Below are 20,114 nucleotides of genomic sequence, written 5' to 3'. Positions count from 1 at the left end.
GTAAAGCCTTTCTGTCTCTAAAACCTCCACACAAAAGTGGAAGCAGATCTTCCCAAGCAATCAGGCCACACTCTCCCTTGTCGTCTCCATCAAGGCCACCTGTGAGCAGCTGGTTCTGCACAGGACATTGAGCAGAGGTTCCAGACACAATTGTAATGAGTCCCAAATTACCAGTGACAGGTGCTTTAAATAAACTCATTCCATCCAGCAAATAAGCAAAGAAAGACAAAAGATTATATTCTTAACTACTTTAAGCTGCTTCCTGTAAAGGAAGGACATTAACTCAATATTTTTGTAATGAAGCCACATGGGATTTGAATTTTGCCTTTTATTTAGTAATTCTAATTGTTCAGTTGATTCAAAAATGACAAAGCTGGTTGCCAACAGTTAATACTCTTCACATTTACCATGTATGGATTACTCTTTTCAGGTAACTGTAGAATTAGGATTTGGAAAAAAGTGTCAGTACCTGACTTTTGCAAAATGACCATTCAAGCCCCTCTCTACCCCAACAACAAAGCACCAAACTAAAGCAACCTCTCAAAACTGTAGATTTCTACCTCCTCCTTATCTTCCTTAACAGCGCCATTCTTTCAACAAACCTCAGAGTCATCTGCAGCACCTCCCTTAACCTTTTGTCCTCTTGGATTGCAAGCATTCATTCCTTCCTTTTTTAATTTCTGCTCTTTCAAATCTAGACCATGCTTGGCTGATTTTTCATAAAACATACCCTTTTTTCTGCTCTTTCCAAGTCTCAGTACTTGCCTTACCAGTAGAGCAGTAATGCCTGAGTTTAAAACAATCTCATGCTTTTGCCATTCTCTCTTTTTCCTTCTTTCAAATTTCTCTGGGCTTCTGCCTTGACACAAAAAGTTAAAGCTTCTTATCTTCACCTTTAAAGAAATGACAGACCTGCTAATGTACCAGCTGCAATTTTATTCTGTCCTCCTTCTCCCTCTTTGTATTTCTCAGAATCCTCTACTGCGTCTGCTCTCCTCTCTCTTTTCTCATGCTTGGTTTTATATTTTTTCACTGCCAGCCTTGCAGTTGGAACGACTACATTTTTACTGTCAGCAGAACAGTCTTTTCTCAATCAAGTCTCTTTGTAATCACTTCTGCATCGGTTTCCATGCCAGCTGTATCCCCTTACAATCTATAAACTGTTATCTTTCAATGCATCAAAATTTTTTTTTGATGTAAGCTGATCTGGATACAGACTATGGGCTATATTTAACCTTTGGAAAATTCAACTAGGTTGATGAAATTATAGCAGTTAGAATCTGACCTCCTATCTTCAGCATTTTTTAAGTCCCCAGGTACAATCCTTTGGCAACTTTCCACTATCTTGTTTCATTCACTTGTCATATGGGGAAATAAAACACTCATCTGACCGATAAGATGGTTGTTACCCAGGGCTTTATTCTGATTCCCATAGCTTAGATTTGAAATATGTTTTTGATAGGATTCCCACTGGGCTGTTAAGGGTGTTAATCAATACTGGCAGCAATTCAGACCTCAGTGGGCTCACCACATTTATCCTATCATCCCATTAAATTTTAATCAAGCTTTGATGGCTTTGCTAAACTAACTTTTCTCAACAGCTGGGTATAGATGCAATATCTGAGCAGTTACTCTTGCATTTTTGAAGCCCTGAAAATGTGATTTTTATTCAGCTACAGTTTGCTTTTGAAAAGCTTATGTAAGTGAAATATTCTCCTACTGTTACAGAACTTTCAAGAACACTGACATATAATGGGCTGGTGAAGAGGGTCAGTTACTGGAGGGGAGGAAAGAGGATATCCAGAGTTTCATTGTATTTTGCTCTCCAGTTTTCAGCTCCAGTGCCCAGTTTAGTGCTTTTCTACAAGCCCCTGGAATTTTTCTTCTTCAGAAGGTTTCTATTTATTTCACTGCCCAGTAACCTTTTGGAGGTGTAGCCACTGGATTTTTCTGTATTGTTTCTGGAGTTCCATCTATTCCAAAATCCACTTCTTTATTTGCCAAATGAGTCAGAACATTTTTAAGCCTTTATCCTCTGTGCAGGATTTGATTGCTACAGGTCTAAATATTTTATTGCAGATTATTTAGATCTCATTTTAGGTGGAGAGCAGCATTGAAAATGGTGTTTCTTTGTCTAACCTAGATCATATTCACCACTGACAGTTCCTACTGGTCACTGTGTGAAAGACGCAGTTTTTGCTGTGCGTTTATTGTTACAGTTTTACTGTGCAAAGTAAATGGTAGAACTTTGTCCTGATAAATCTTCCAAAATTCAAGTTGCAGCTTGGTGTTTCTTCGAAGTGTAACTCATGCTTCAAACTATCATGTGTATCACACTAAAGTTTATATTTTTGGTACTAAATGAGGTCAACTGATAATTTCTTCTTCATTCAACTGTTGACAGAATTCCATGCAGACTTAATTATTATTAATAGGTTCCTTTAATTCAATTAAATATAATTACTTTAGTTCATTTTAAATGCTAATGAGTGATCCTACATGAGAATCTAAGTGACTCTTCAACCATTAAAAATATGGGTAATCTTTTTATTATTAAAAAGTATTTGCAAGATGAAGCCCTTCCAAAGGTTATTATGAGGTGCAATAACCACCCTCTGATCTGGAGGCACAGCAAGAGCAGCCCTGTGACCTGTGGCCCTGCTTTCCTCACGCAGCTACAGCAGGAAAGGGATGCCCTGGAATAACCAGGGGTCCCTGCCCACTTTGGTGCACTGGAACACAGCTGTCACAGAATCACAGACCTGGAAGGGTTTGAGCAGGGAACAAATCATCTCTCACCCTGTGTCATTCCTGACATGCTTTTATAACCTGCACTTGAAGACCACTAGGGCCATTATTTCTTATTCTGTCCACTTTATACCATACTTTATATAAGGTGCCTCCCTTGAGCCTGGCACTTGGACTGGCACAGATTTCAATTCCTCTTTGCAACTGTTTTTTATGCCCACCAAGACTAAATATCTCTCCTGCCCTTTTCTTTGGGCTTCACACTGGTTCAGTCCACAGATCTCATTTCCTTGGCTACTTTTCATTTTGATTTTATTGTGGACTCTGCCCAACCACTCCATGCAGTTCCTGAAAAACTGAGGTGCAAACAAGGCAGTACTCCAAGGCCTTGCCAGTGTGAAGCAGAGAGGAAAAAAAACACTTCACAGACCTTGCAGGGGAGACTCCTATTTGTCGATTCCATGGTGGTATTTGCTGTTTGCATTTGTCACAGCAATGCAAATGCCCCTGACCTACCCCAATTTCTACAGTAATTTCTTTCATCAGACTTCTGTCTGAACAAGCGTTTTCTGTCCTCTACTCTATAGCTGATTATTCCAGCCACAGTGGAGTATTGTGCCCTTGTCTTTACATATTTCTAATTAATTTTAAGCTAATTAGTTACTAAATTATTTCTTAAATTTGTTGTGATGATTTTAAATCCTAGCTCTACCCTGCTGACAGCCTGTGTTCCTTCTCAGCTTTGTATTGCCTGAAAATTTCATAGTTTAGTTGCAGTGTCAGGATCCAGAAGTTAAAAAAAATCTGGGGAAACACAGAGTGCAGAACAGCCCTACTTCATACATCTTTCCATCCAAATTCCATTCCCTCCACACAGGACGTAGCCAATACAGCAGAAATTTCATGAAGACCACATTTCTCTACCTGCTCACAAGGATCTCATGTGAGAGAGTTTTAAAGCCTTACTAAAGCCAAAGTTTACAAGATCAACTGCTTCTCCCTCAGCCACAAAGCCTGCGCCCTGCTACAAAAGGAAACCAGATCTGTTTGACAGAATTAGTTCTTGACAAATCCAGGTTAGCTCACACTTATCTCACTGTTATCTTTAAGATGCTTAGACGTTGTTTGATAATTTGTTCCAGAAATCTTACAGAAGTTGACATTAAGCTGACTGGCTCGTAATTTCTTGGCTTCTTTTTTCCTCTCTTTTAAAAGACATTCAAAATCCCTTCATCTAAAAGACACTGGCTCTGTTCTGATCTTCTGATTTCCCATTCTTGACAAATTCACGAAGGTAAAGAGCACACTGAAAGAGTCCACATAACCTATCAAATTCTTTTTGCCTTCTAATGTAAGACAGTTTGTAATAAATTTCCTGTTGCTCAGTACTAAGAATATTATGGTATTTAATGTGTAAGTAAGAAAATCTACATATTAGAAATCCCCAGCATTTCTAAATGAACTTCTCACAGCAGCATCAGAAATGCTGCTTATGTGTCCTTTTAGCAGGGTAAAACATTGCTTGAGAACAAATGCTGGCTCTGTAGCATCAGTGACAGCTTCTCAGTGCAATCTTAGATCACTTCAATACATGTTGCTTACAATTTCACTGGTAAGGTAATGCAATCTTTCAAATTCACTTTCTAATTGCTCAGTCTGATTTTGGTTAAAAAAAAAAAAAAAAAAAAAAATTGTATCAGCAGTTTCCAGGTTTCCAGTGCAGGTTTTCTATTTTACAGACTGATTTTTGAAAGCAAAATGCCACCTTTATCCTGCCAGGAAAGGAAAGTGCCTCCAATAAATTAAAGTGCACATGAATGCTGCGTGGGGAAGCAAAAGAGGGAATATTAGTTATGAGCACCAAGGTTGTTGCCTCTCTGAATGCAGATAAATAATAACAGGAGCCATTAAACTTAGAAAAGACCATCTGGCTTCTCTTCCTCACAGCTTACTCTGTCTGGGGAGGCCATGTTAGATGGATATACAACACACACTTTACTACATTGTTTCATAGACTTTGCTACAAGTGTTCATTTTTGTCTTTCCTCCCTTTCCCCTGAACTTGCTAAATGTGTCTGCCAGAGCATCTAAACTGAAAAAAGGGTGAGTGTGATGGCAAAGCTGCTCTGAGAATAACTTCATAACGATTACTGCAAGAAAGAACACTATATCATAATATTGTCTCCATCTAGTAACACTTATCTTAGCCTCTGCTAGGCCAGCCTCGAGGGATTAAAACTTGAAGCTGAATTCCAGGGTTTCATTTGCTGTACAGTATGCTGCAGTTGGTGCTCTAAGGCAATTAAGCAAATTTCTTACAGACTCTCTGAAATAAAAATATATGTGTGGCAGCATTTCCACTTACTATGCTTGCCTGTATATAAATCTAACTTTTTTCAACAAGTATTTTAATTTTCTGAAGCAAATGGAAATATATCAGCACCAGCTTTTGGGTAGGAGGAGGAGAATTACAATGGCAAGCACAAAGGTGCTGCTGTGATTATCCCAGGGAAATGCATCGCTTCCTTTTACAGCTCTGAGATTCACAAAACTGGGGAAGACTGGAGCATCTTTCAAACCTAAATACCTCTGTCTATTCAGCACACCTTGGACACTGAGCAGGAACAAAGCTCTGGTAGTCTGTAGCTGCAGGAAAGTATGAAAGAATTCAGTATTCTGGTGATATTTTTTGGTCCATTTTACATGATTCTGTGTAGCCAACACAAACCTCCTCCAAAAGGCAGCTTCCAGACATGTTCCTTTTCTGTGTTTAAATCCATGCCCACACTGCCTGATGCACGAGGAGGTGAGCAGAGACCACAGCCAGCATAGAGCTCTGCAGGTATCATTCTTCTCAAGAAGCCACCTCATCTCCTAATCACCCTGCTCCTGTCCATGTGATACTAAATCCAATTATTTCATCCAAGAATGACCCCTTAAATGGAACTGTGAAAACAAAAGGGAGCAGATGAGATTTGAATCTGAATAACCCCATGAATCTGTGAGGCACAGGCTTAGAGAGTGGGCTCAGTGGGGATCGGTGTGGCGGGGTGAAAAGACCAACCTAGGGGAAAGGACTTTTGTAGGAATTATTGCAATCATCTCCAACCCACAGCAATGGCAAACTGCCAGACTGCTTGCTAACAAGGTTTTGTGGGTTTTCAGCTTTTTTTCTGGTTGTTGTTTGTGGTTATTATGCATCTCTCCTGGTTGTCTTTCTTGTTGTATCTTCTGCAGCCTGTAACAACAAGCCCGAGCAAACACATCTGACTGCACCTAGTCTGTCTTATCACTAACATCTTTCTATCAATACAGAGAGCTGCCCTTTCAACCCTTCTTGCCTTTATAATTTGCCTCATGTGCCTGCAGAGTAAGTGATTGCTGAGATCTCCGTGACACAGGCAGGTGCTAAAACATAACGACAATGAGCCCCATCCGAAGTCTGTGTGTGAAGCTTGTAACAGGAAATTTTACCTGGGTCTCCTCAATTCCCAAAGGTCAGCCACTTTCTTTCCAAGCACGGATTTCCTCTGTCTGGAAGTTGTTGGTGTAATGCTGAAAGAGGCTTCTAGCCCCTGAGGAAATACTTAGCTGGAAACCCACATCCTTTTTCAGAGAAATCTCTCCAAGTGTTACCAGAAATGAAGCCACATGAACCTCATTTCTGGGCAGACAACTGCTTTATTGATAGAAAATTTCAGGTATACTTTTGTATATGATTAACCTACATGTCTCAATCTCATATGATAAAAAAATCCCAAACAACACTACAAAAAACTAAGTTCCATCTTTTGTAAATGAGTTTTATATAATTGTGAAAATAATGCAGTATTTCTGAGGAAAACTCAGTGTCAAGTGTATCCAGCAATTTAGGATGTCTGATGATGCACAATCACTGAAATTAATTACCATCATCTTACAAAATTGGTTCTAATTAGCTGATGCCTTCCCACTAGAATATCTCTGAAGCAGCTTCATATTGCAAATCCATGCCAACGTTTTTTACCCAAAAGCTCAGAGTTAGCAGCTGGCATACAGGATATTTTGTGGGGTGGGGAAGACATAATTCAGCCCAGCTTGCTGTTAAATCCATGCAAATAGCAGAAAGTGGACACTGCTCTCAGAAAAGCAAGGAAGTAAAGGCTGTTAAGATTTTAGGGGTGAAAGATTAAAGGCTGGGGGGAGGCTTCTGATTCATGGCACAATCTGTACTGGCATGAAAGCAAATATCCCACCATGGCTGTGAGGAGGGTGATGGCAAATGGAATTCTTCCTCTGGAATACCCTCATATGGTTCACCACAGAATCTCACTTTGAATTTGTAAGACTGACCCATTTTTGCTGGCTTTTGGAGAAACACAGATGGAGTAATGTACTAGGGAATTTTTGCCGGCTGTGGTATGTTGGGAAGTATTTCTTATGGTGAGAAATGGACTTCTTTCTCCTCTGAGTAAAAACACTTTGCACTGGAACAATTGATTCCTTTAAATAATAAGAAAGACAGACTGTCTTATAAGCCCTTCCAAATCCCACAACATTTGTTATAGTCACTGAATGCCTTTCACTAGCATTGCTAAAGATAAAGCCTCTCTGCTTCTTTGTATCTTCACAAAAGCTTTTAAAAATGTGGACTTATATCTGCAGGAAACAACTATTATTAATGAAGCAGCTGGATTTCTTTTTAAATAGGTTACTTTGCAGCCATTTGCTCTGCTAATTATTAAACAGAAATGCTGACATATATCTACAGTGCTTTGGGATGTTGAATATTATCTAAAGTACATTTAAAAAGCATTTTAGAAGAATAACCCATATCTGAAGCGTGAATTGAAGCTGTAAAATAACATACATGAAAAACAGCTGCAGAAATTATTAGCTCACATTTCCCCCCCCAGAGGTTCTGCTTCCAGATATATCCAATGCAATATGAGACGCATTGCTCCACAGTAACATTGTAATTCTGCTGATGCCACTTTCTATTAAAGTATCATAATAAGTAGTAACTGTTCTGATAAATGAATGCATGTGAAATAAACGTGGGATATAGATATCACACAGAGCCATTCAGAGGAAGGTAATTCTCTCTCATGAATTATTTCAGGACTTGGTTCTATTCTCTTCCATGAAATTCTGCACACACACACACACACACACAGAACAATGTTTCAGATCACCAGACACATCTTCCTGGGGCACTGCTGAAAAATTACAGAGCAGGGAAGCTGCTACTCAAATCAGTGGCAGTCCCTCTGCTGCAGATGGACAGAGAGATGAGCCAGAAAGGAAAAGGGAGTAATTTTTAAAAACTACCCAGCGTCTAAGACATGGATGATATTAAATGTTCCGTAAAAATAGCTTGATTTTGAGAAATCAGCATATTCTCACAGGAAACTGTGGTGCTGGTGTGTTTCTGACAACACAATAAGTATCTTTTAGGTGTCTTGACAATGGAAAATGAAAAATTATTTGGGAGAGTCGGTGAAGAGGACAACAAGAAATGTTAGAGAAAAATTACTATGGAATAATCAAAACCAAAAGAAAGGAGAATCAGGGTCTACAGGTATCTGTGGCCATGGCTCTGCTGTACTCTCAGGGCTGTATCCTTTGTTCCAAATGCTCTTCTCTTTTTGCTCCCCCTCTTCCCAAAAGTACTGCCTGCATGACTTTCTCCCCTCTCATGTACATCTTCTTTCTAAAGTGCTGGGTGCTTTTCACTCCTGCTTATTCACTTTTTCCTCACCAGGTCCTTCTTCCTGCTACCAAAGCATCCTTCAATCACCATCACCAAGATTTTCATGCCAGTATTTCCACAGCTCCCTGCTGAACGTCTCTCCTTTGGGGTACCCTTTCAAACAAGTTCCCAAGCCCGTGGGACTTCCCACAACCCCAGATTTACCATTCTGCAGGATGGAAATGGCAAGGCAGTGAGCTACTGAGAGCTGGTGTTTACTTTTTAAGACAAATCTGAAATACTTGACATTAAAATTATTCACACAAGGTCTTAGGTCAGTGGGCCTCTGGAGCATTTCCAGGGGTTCTGTTAAAAAAGAGACTATTTTAGGGTAAGTTTAGCTCACAGAGGGAGTCATCCTTTCCTTTTACTTTTCTAAGAAGAATTAAATACAATTTGCCATCATATTACTCACATTTTCTTTAGCCCTTCTTTAATGTTTACTAAGGACCTTTGGGGGTTAATTAATGCCAGGACATTTCACCCATGAACTGTTTTCTAATTCAATTTGTTAAATGCAAGTAACCGTAAATATTATAAATCAATTACTGAGTATATTCTATGCTTCACCAACCAAAAAAATTGTAACAGAGTATTTTTGAAGGTGATTGAGAAAAATGAACCACTTCCATAAGGCCAGGCATTTATGCTTCAATTTATCTTTTCTTTCACAACAACACAATTTGAAATACATTTTGCTAAATACAGGAACTACTTTTGTAGAAGAAATCAATTATATTCTCAAGTTTAAATCTTCTTTTTTTCCAGCCATGCTCTAATGTATTACTGTACCTCAGAAATGTACCCTGGGGAAAAGGCTTCTATTCTTCACTAAAAATCCATGAATAACATTATGTAGAAATTAATTTGTGATAAATGATTTAAAATCTTAACCTAGAATGGTGTCTTATTCAAATGTCATCAGAAAATGGCACCTCACCCGCAGGAAGGAGTCAAGGGATCCATTCTCCATGTATTCAACTACAATCATTACTGGTCTGCCTGCAAAACAGCAAAGAAACACATTAGGATTATAAATATATTATGGGGCTTTTATAATTCTAGATGTTCCGCAGAGGTTATTCACAGTAGCTAAATATGTAAAATATTTCCAAAATTCTCATTTATATCACAAACACAATTCCCTGTGTTACTCTTTAAGAATTATATACTATCCTTATCTTTTTTTTTTTTTTTATTTTTATTGGATTAGCTGAATGCACATCATTCACTTTGGTGTATTCTCCCTTAAAAATGATCGAAGAAGAGCCTGTTATATCCAAATAGCAAAACTTGCTGTGCCATATTTTGGACTATATCTGAATTAAGGTAAAACCCAAATATTCATAAGCCATGTCCAAGTAATTACAAACTGAGGGTCATAATTTTCCTCTCAAAGAAAAACATCTCAGTGACTTAGAAACAGAGGAGACAGATAGAATGGGGTGTCACCAAAAAAGCTCTTCTAGATTTCCTAGATGGGGTGTGTATAATCCAGCAAAACTCTGAGTTCATATGTTTGTAAATACATAAAATATACACAGTGTTACTCAAAGCAAGGTTTTGTTCAACTTGCACAGTCCCAGGGTGGCACCATATCCAGATTGAAGCAGAACAAGACATTACATTTACTTCTTATAAGGATATCCAAATCTGAAGGCACACTTTTAAACTGTGTACTTAAATAGCAGCTCACTGCTGGTACCCTTTGAAAAACCACCCCTCTACAAGTGCTTGGCAGGAGAAGGGCAACCAGGCTGTACAGCAATGTTTAGAATTATTAATATCCCAAAGAAGCCATTCTATACGAAAAACTAATGAAGAAGAATGTTAGTAAGATTAGGAAGGAGGTGAAAGGTCTTAAAATGGCAGACCTTTCTTTCCATGGGAATGGCCACCTCTTTTGGGGTTCATGGGAAACCACAGCTATGCCAAGTGGTGACACTGAGAGTCTACCATCTCACCTCCTCAATACAACATCAGCCAGGCCAATATTCTGAAAGCCCAAAAGAAGACTCTTTCATCCCTTTTTTTCCCTCTTCTGCTCAAATTATGGTTGTGATTTGTTTGGTTGAGGGGATGAGAAACAAACACAATACTCGGGCTGATAAAGCGTAGAAGTGCATTTGGATTGTTCCAGCACAACTGTTCATTTCTGTTCAGTTTGGTTAACAGTGAAAGTGTTTATTAAACTGTCCACAGTGTACAACAGGCCACAGCCAGGTATTTCTCCTGTGCTGGTACAGTTAACCTTCAATTTCAAAAAGTGAATGATCCATTTCTGTGTTTGTCCCAGCACGCTGACCCAGAGTTTTGGGTTCCTGGTGATGCCCCTCCACACAGCTTAGTCTGGTCTTTCCGTAGTTCCTATCAATATTGCCTCATTTCCTCTAATGAAATTTGTGATTATTTCTGTATCAACTCTCATGTTTACATCTTCAATGAATAAAACACTTCATAGTGTTGTCACAATACTACGACATTTTTTTGTGTGAAAATTCTGGGATGCCTTAATGGATAGGCTTTAGGAAGTGTGAAGAGTTACCAGCTTCTTTTTAACTGAATGTTTAGTCCCAGCTGCTGATGTGCATCTGCCACCAAAGCAATTATATTCATCTGCACCCATTGGTTATACTCTGGCTTTGCGTTATAAACTTAAAAGATACATCACTCTTAAGCTCCTAGAGATCAGAGTGTTGCAAAAATTTATGTTTCCTTTAGTTCAGTTTGCTAATGATGACTGGTTGTACAGCCCAGCCTCTTTAGTTTCAAGCACATGAATGCTCTAGATTCCCTTACCTTTATCATTTCCTTACTGTCGGGGGCTGACACCTCCACATGAAAGGAAAACCCTGTAATCCAGGGAAGTAAATAAACTGCAGCCTGATGCTAGAGAATCTTACACTGTGCAGAACCCTCTCAAGCAAGTAGTAATTTCTGAATTGTTGCAGACAATTGCATTTTTCAATAAATAGGGGTGTAGAGTTGGCTTTCAGATGGCATATTTTGTCAGGTGGAAGTTACCCAGAAACTTCTCTTTCTGGGTAAATCAACAACTAAAATGCCTGTATGGAAAATCTGCATTTGAAAGGAAGGACAAATGGAGCTTTAAAACAGTGCCCCTGGTTTCCTGTGGGTAATCCTTGGGCACTCTACACTTTCCAGAAGCTGTAAGGTTCTCTAGAGGTTCACAGGCTGTCATTACAGCTTTTATGTTCCTTAGATTCATATCCTTCAACACAAATTGTTTTCACACTTTGTAAATGGAACTATTAATTCTTCTACATTCTCCCATAAAACATTCTCTCCAAAAAACCCCCACCTGTACTTGCTTTTACTCAGACCCTGTGCTGCTAGGTTAAAGTAATATGAAATGTGTTTATATGCATTTATCTGTGGATTTATTTTTTCACTGGACAATGAGGTTTTAAACTACTCAACTTGAATGACTTGAAATGACATGCCTTAACACAAAACCAGCTCTTCCAATTGACAGCACAGGAATGGCACTAAATACACCAAAAAAGTGCAGCATTTTCCTTCAATCAAGTTGCTGTATATCAGAAAATCAGCATATCATCAATAAATTTAGCCACTTAGGCTGATAGCTTCCCACTGACTCAGTCTGTATCACTTGCCATCCTACCTAAATTTCAAATGAAATTCAGATTGTGTCAAGACACCACAATGTGTCATGACACCATGAAAATAAACCTGGCTCCATCACTTGATTATCTCACACAAAAATCTTTAATCTGGACACAAACCTAAATTCTGAATTAATCAGGTTTTTAGTGTGACAGCACTTGATAAAAGCCACCTGATTTTGGCTACAAGTTTAATGTACCCCTGGAGCTATTTATGTATTCCAAGCCGGACTGTGACAGCGGAATTTTTAGCCAGCACAGTGTTTGTCTTTGGAGCACCCGTGGATCAAAAATGTGTCAGCTATTGTTAGGGTGACTTGAAGAGTAAAAAACTCTGGTACACCATAGAATCTAATGGGAACTTTTATCATCAAAGTGGTAGCACTGGCTCTATTGCCAGCATGTTATCCTTTACCAAGTACTGCAATTTGAGTCCAGAAAAGGTTGTATCTGCTGGACTCCTGCAAAAACACAAAATACTGCTTTTGTTTTAAAGAGAACTACAAAACTGACTTTAAAAACAATACTGGAAGATTTCTAAACTAGTATAGTGTTTGCATCTAAATAAATAAATAAAAAAGGACTATTACTTATCATGAAAATGCATGTTGTTCTCATGATACTAAGAATTCTTCATCCTCAAAACAAGAATGAATAAATGGGAGGGGGCAGAGAAGTCTCTGACACAGAGAAGCAATCTTTGGTTATTTTATCAAGGGGTAGGCTAATGCAATGCTGGAATGCACTGAATTATTTTCCGAGGATTGCTTATAGCACAAAGATGGAGAAGTTAAACAGGTTTAAGGACAAAGAGCAGTGGGATACAGATGGCAGCAAAGGCTCTCCTGGCAGTGACAATGACCTCTGTCTTGGCTGCACCTCCTGGGGTAGGAACACACCCAATCTCCAGTCCAAAGAATTGCGCAGTTCAGGGAAGTGTTTCCACACAGATACAGGAACAGGCACAGGAGAAGCATCTGAAGAACTGAGTTAATTTTACAGTCAAGAGCCACACAAGAGAAGGAATGGGAAAAGGACACTGAAAAAGGTATGAGCTGAGTGCTTGGAACCAAGGAGCTAAAAACTGCAGGCATTGCTGGAGGAGAGCACACAGCTTCTTGTTTGAATTGGGGGACGATGAAATAAAAATGTTTGAAGATGGATTCAAGGATCAAATCAGTCAAACAAATCAGACTTGCAGCAGTTTTAGATGCTTAGCACTGCTGGAGTGGCGAGTACTGTGACAAAACAGACTTTTAGAGTAGAGGAATTATATAGCATCCTGAGGCAATAGGTTTGAGCCCCAAATATGGATTTTACACACGATATATGTCACAGGTATAATTTGCAGCACATTATAACAGATGCATCATTTTACTACATAGTTAAGATAACAACATGAGATAATAACTGTACTTATACGACACACACTGATACCATACCCACATTCGCAGTTCTCATAATTTTTGTGAAAGTATAAATATTCCCACCCCAGACACATGTGGGATATTGTCTAAAGCAGCTTCCCCTCCTTGCACATGGAGTAACTGTGGCTCTGGGAGATCCATTTCAGAGTTCCAGCATGTCAGAAAGCCACACTGAACACACAAGAGCAGTACTCGGGCTTGGCACGATGCAGGAAAAGGACAGCAATTTATCAGAACTGAGATGAATTTATAGAAGGTGCAGGGGCTCTTCACTATTTTGAGGCAACTCCCACCATGTGACAAGAAGCTGACTGGTTTTGACAACTTTCCCCTAGAAAGTTCTTTGCTGAAGTTCTCCCACCCAGCTGTACTGCAATGCCACTCAAACAAAACCAGTGAAAATGACAAACAACCTGTACTGATGTCATGCCACCTCCGAATATGCTGCAATTTTGTATTTTCCATTGATCAATCTGCTTGACATTTTTTTAATAAGCAGGAATGCAAAAAAAAGAAAAGGAAAGAAAGCCATACATTGCCGAATAATGTAAAATACCGATTAAATCTAAAATACACATTGTATATATTTTTAGTTCTCTATTTCTTTTCCACAACATAAGATTTTGATAGCATGCAATTTAATTGAATGCCAGAGTGATGAATAAGGAGGAGAATCTGAAGTGTCATATCAATGACAAAATATTCAGCTTGTTGTCTCCTGTTGTCATTTTAAATAATGCAGCAAAGCCTCCTTTAATGAACGTTTTTTGTAAGATTAATCCTCCAAAAAGAATAGTGAGCACATGTTCCTCTTCTACACACTTATCATGAAATCTCTAATACCAATTATGAGGATAGATTTGTTAACATAAACACATGATACTCATTCTTGCACTTAAAACAGCACAGGTTGGCACCTGTTCCCTGGCTCGTATTAGAAAATACTGCTCCATCACTTCTGCAGATCAGAATCCACGTGGCTCAGGAAATCACCTCCTTATCAGGCATCTTTTCATTCCAAAGCCATGTTCTGCTGTTGGTTGCCCACTGATTTATCTCCTGCTAAAGCCAGAGAGATAAGACAGCCCCAAACACAGGCACGCCCTCACAGGACTGTGCCTTCCACGCTCCCACAGCACTCAGAGCACCCCCAGGGCAAGCCACAGGAATGCGCAGGCCTTGGGAGGCACTCCTGGAGCCCACACCTGCTCCATTCATTACACATCCCTTCAAATCCAAGAGCCATGGGCTGGCACTGCGGCTTCCTCTCTCCTGTCACGATTAAAAATGCATTTGTATGCACCAGAAAGGAATTCATTTCAGTGGATAAAAAAAAAAAAATCCCGTAATTCAAAATGAGTGGAGGAAAAGAGAAAGAAAGAAAATGAAAGATTATGAAAAAAACCAATTAAAAAGAATTCTGCCACTTTACATTTTTGTCTTTGCATTGTTAGACCACATCAATTCACATGAAGCCAATGTGAATTTTACTGCAAGCCACCCCACTTGAATTATTGACTCACATTACAGAAGGCCCCTGACTAAGACCTGTGTTCAAGAAATAGAAGCTGCAATTCCAGACTCCTGCTTGAGAGTTCAGAAGCCAGAGTTTGCAAACAGGATAGGATAACATATATACATCCTAATCACATAACTTCCTAATCACTTATCTTGCTGCTAGTGCATTTTGGATTTTCTCATGTCTATATACCATTTCCCATTAGTTAAGTTAGTTTAGTCAGGGGAAGATACTTCTGCAAAATCAATTAATAACAATACAAAATTCATGAATAACCGCAAAGTGCTGGTTAGTTGTTAGTAAGGTATGGCCACACAGCTATCACTGCCAGCTGAAGAAGATTTATTGTATCAACACAATCTGGAAACACTGCTCTCTGAGCTGTTTTCCTGTAATTATACATTAAATGCTTTTCTACTTGCTACTCTGTGACCCACTGGCAAGAATTTATGCCTGTTGGTGTGTTTTGGAAGCCAGGAAAAGTCTGTATATATAAAATACCTTCTCAAATCTCCTGGCCCTCCCCTCTCACTGCAGCCAGCACTGCAAGTGGTTCTCCTGGTTCCTCACAAAGGGAGAATGTGCTTTGGACAACAGAAATTTGAGCATTCCTGCTGCTCCTGCAAGCCCTAATCCACATCAATCCCCCAGTGTGCCTACAAGATATTCTGGAAGATACTGAGGAAAGGAAAGTGGAACTGTAAAGAGAAAGCAGCTGTGTCGTTTCCATTATTTATTTTCTGATCCTTATCTTTCCATGAGAGAAGCAAGTGGAATGCAGGAGAGGGTAAAACCAAAAGAAATAGGTTTTTTGTCACTAGGAGATTGGGTAGATGAGAGAGAAATAATGGCTAAAATTGCATTATAGAAATACAAAAACTGGCATAGATTTTACTTTTTCCCTTGCATTTATACTTTCAGATCTGTATATTTGAAAAAAAAGAATTTAATTTCTCCAGGTTCCCATTTGTTGGGTTGTTTATCTGTGTCATCTCTCTCTACATATATTTATTAGCATTACAAAGACAATATGGATGAACAAAGTTCAGTTTCACTCCTGCTGCTTATATTTACATGGATATTATAAGCAGAAATTAAAAAAACCCAATGCCTTTATTAGGGTGAGAGGGATTATTTGAATTCAGCAGTACAGATGGGGCAGAACAAGAGCTGGTGCACTGCAGACCAGTTCTGAAAGCTGCCATTTAGGGTTTAAGGAATGACAAAATCATGAGTCAGAAGAACAAACAGCGCTCAAGGATTGCATTTTTGACCATCTTATCTCCAATCCTATGTTATATCATCCCATTTTAAATGAGGAAACCACAGCATTGAAGGCCTTTATCAGTGTATAAGTTGGCGGGAGAAGGTAGAATAGTTTCTTTACAAGAATAGGCAATTTGCAAAAGACAAGTCACAAAATATTTTGGCCACTGTTTTAAATTAATTATATTCTGGGGGAAAAACCCAACCTGTTAAGAGAACTGATTCTGGAAAAGATTTATATGGCTTGAAATGTGACTTAAAATCCTAAAAATTCTGGCACTTTGGCTTTAGCATGGAAGCAGAGAATAAGAGAAAAAATCATAACAGATAACACATTCTGTTCAGATTCAGTTCAAGTGGGATACTTTTGCCCAGTTGGATTAACCAAAACAATTCACCTCAGTTATTTTGTAACTGAAATTCAGCGTATTTCACTTAATCTAATGACACCTCACCCTTAAAGTTCCTCAGAGTTCAATGCAATCCACATCCTCTTGTGGAAAGAGCATGGGATGTTCTTTGGTTCAAAATGAGACCACAGAGTCCGACTGCATCAATGATCACTTGCCCTGCTGACCCCGGAGCACGTAAAGGAATTTAAACAATGTGAAATCTGTGCACTGGGGGCTTCTGCACTTTCATATTCAGCCTGCCACAATTCATAACAAGTTCTTAGGGGACACGAGAAGCAAATCCTACTTAATCTCAGTTGTGAATTTACCTATTATCACAGGGACTTTATATTTAGAAGCTATAAGCTACAACGTGAATTTGAACAGGAGCAAAATTTTTTTAAAAAACCATATATAAGGTTACAATGAAACAGGGTTTTGTGCTTTCATAAGCATAATGACATGGTTATGGTATTATTTCAATCCTATTCTAAAATGTCATTTGTTGTTTATTCCATATTATACCTGATTGTGAAGTTTATAAGATTCTGACATGACTTCAGGATATCCTTTGTGTATTTTTCCATTTACTATTTGAGCACATTTTGCCCATTTCCCTTTAGTCTACATAAAGACTAACCTTCTGAGATACCACTGAGTTATAAAAAACTCGTGATCCTCCACTCTTCCTTTATGAGAAAGGCATCATTTCTCATGCGCAGAAGTAGTGGAGGCCATGCATCAGCACTCCTGAATGTTCCAAAACCCACAAAGGAAGCTCTGGTTGTAACATGTGCGTTGCTAAATCCAAAATTAAGAAAACAAAACATCACGAGTCAGGACTCCAGCAAATACATGATGCCCTGGACCTAACATTGTGATAATTTTGTGATCTCCTGAGGTTTTTTCCACTTCTCTTTGAGAGTTTGTACCTTCAGGACATGAAGGCACACACTGTCAAGCTTCTTCCTTCAGTTCTGATTCTGACCATGAACAAAAGTCAAGAGCTACAATGAAGATGGGCCAAGCAGCCAACTTTGGATGCAGAGGTTTTTAGACAAGCATGTACAACTTGAAGAAAGAAGAAAAATATATAAACTCACTGACACATGAAGAATGAACACAAAAGCATTAATCTCCCATAACTTAACTCCCATAACTGGAGACATCTCCATGGCTGGCAATAGCTTGATTTTCTTTCTCTGAGAAAGAAAAAGGCATTTCAAGGGAAAGAGCCTAATTTTCCTAACTGTGTGTCACAGAGAGGTCACATGAGTCTCTACAGGATTGTCTAGTCTTCACCAACTGTATAAGCTACCTAAACAACATCCAGAAAATCCAGATTTAGGCAGATTAATTCCCATACTCAGTATTTGGGCCTGGGAATGCTACTTCAGCGAGTTGAATTTGGTAAAGGCACACTGGCTTCCTACCTAAAACAGACCAAAAATATTTTAGTATCATTCAACTTAACTATTTCTCCTGCTTCCCACCTCACAAAAATGAACCAATTCCGATTCTGCTTTTATATCCAGTGTTTTACCACTGGCTGAAAAGAGAGTTTGGATTTTTTTCCCTCAATCTTGAAACAAAGAGAAGCTGTGTGCAACTTATTTACAAATACATTCTGTGAGTATCTGTCAGGCTCCTCCTGTTCTCCTCTTCATATGTTTCTGCTCCTGGTAGTAAGGAACAGCAACTTGCTTCAACTCACATGCTTGTAACAATAAATTTCCACATTTTCTGTAGTCAGATTTTAAAAATATGCAATAGTAGTGAATATTGTGGAAAAATGACCACATATGCAAATACTTTTTTGTGAACTTCTAGGATTTAAATGTTTGGAATTGTTTACCATGCCCCTCTGAGCATGAAATGAGATATTTAGCAAGGGTGGAGAGTGAGAACCTCATTTAATCATGTCCTACACTCAGAGCTTAATCCCAGTTTTACAGTTCAAGCTTAACCCTACTTGACCAGCACAAAATATGTTTCTTTCAGTATTAATGCTACTTGCTGCTCATCCTTATTTTGGTTCTGAGGTACTCCCTCCCTGCCTAATGGAAAAGTCCATCTACATTTGAACTCTTGTTCTCAGAAAATACGTGCCATTATGTATTAGTTGTAGGGTTTGTAGGCTAAACATTCCAGTGAAACAGTACTGAGGCTGGAAAGAATAAACTGGAAGAGCCATTTGGCTCAGGTATCCCAGGAAATGCATATGCAATAGAAGAATCAATTTGTTAGTCACTGAGAAAGGATCAGCTGTTTTCATTTAACAACAAATATAGCAGGGTAGGTGCTGGAATTGAGAGTAGAGAAAAATGCATTAACTTGGGGAAAAAAAAAAGTTACTTTTCTCATTATTGGAGTACTATAATCATAGTCGAATTCACAATGTACAATTGCTCCTTGATGGTTCTTGTTGAGTAATTTTGTTCAATGAGGGTCTGTCAATACAATTTGCTTTCAAATGTCACTTTATACAATATCAAGAATAATGGGCTCACTCAGGTGCACTTGGAAATTGTAATAAAATATTAATTTTGGGCAAAAGAAAACTGATAATCATCTAGTTTAGTACTCTACAATTATGGCTGAGCTTTTTGAGGAGCTCTGTGTAATAATTGTGAACATTGCAATGCGTGTTAGACAAAGAGCCGTAAATAACCAGGCAGTAAAATACTGAAGAGGGAACATCCTATGTAGAATGTACTTTTTGTTGAAGACAGCAGTGAGCAAACCACCCTACATCACTTCCAAGTTTCTGGAAAGTAAGTGCACCCTCAATTTCTGGCATGTAATAAATTTTTTGAGGTTCACAAAGGTGGGTTGTTTCATCAAGCCAGATTTCTTTGCTTCTATTTTTCCTACAGTGTCAAGGAGTGGATAGTTAACCACTGCAAATTAAGTTGTAGGAAATAACTGATGCTCACACTTCATTACAAAAGTCCCATCGGGATACTTTCACAGAAGCTTCAGAGAGGGGCTCTGTGAGTGGAACTGGGGGCAATGGCCCAGCTGCTGACCTCGTGGGGAGATGATGTTCACAGAGAGGTGTTTATGGCAAGAATAATGTTGATGGTTCTCCCACCTCTCCTGCTAATGCAGTTGGAATGCTGAACAGTCTGAAGGAGAGGTTTGGCTAACAGGAACTTTTCCATAGTTTCTCAGAGCCCAACACCCATCTCTAGTTCTTGTTGAGAAAAAAACTTAGGAGTTTAGCTTGAAAGGAACAGTAGGAGAGGTATTTGCTTTCCCTTCTTTCCTCTGCAGCTCAGCAAGCTGAGCAATCTGTCTGGTTCTTCAAAGACAGCAGCGCACTGTGAAGCTTCCTGCCTGTAACTTCTGCCAGGCAACACGAGTGGGCATTTACACAACAAA

At 38.9% G+C, this 20,114-nt stretch overlaps 1 protein-coding gene across 6 annotated transcripts in view; it reads right to left on the bottom strand.

The window, feature by feature from the left end:
• Nucleotides 1-20,114, bottom strand: part of EPHA6 (EPH receptor A6) — a 392,563-nt gene that overhangs the window by 52,921 nt on the left and 319,528 nt on the right. For all 6 annotated transcript variants that reach the window (XM_048293614.1, XM_048293611.1, XM_048293612.1 and 3 more), the window contains one exon: nt 9,420-9,481. In XM_048293614.1, coding sequence (XP_048149571.1) covers nt 9,420-9,481 — 62 coding nt within the window. The remainder of the gene's footprint in view (nt 1-9,419; nt 9,482-20,114) is intronic.

Source organism: Corvus hawaiiensis, chromosome 2 (assembly GCF_020740725.1).
Source record: "Corvus hawaiiensis isolate bCorHaw1 chromosome 2, bCorHaw1.pri.cur, whole genome shotgun sequence".
In the NCBI taxonomy this organism is placed as follows: Eukaryota; Metazoa; Chordata; class Aves; order Passeriformes; family Corvidae; genus Corvus; species Corvus hawaiiensis.
Note: the sequence above shows the minus strand (reverse complement) of the source record. Positions and strands in the feature narration are given on the sequence as shown.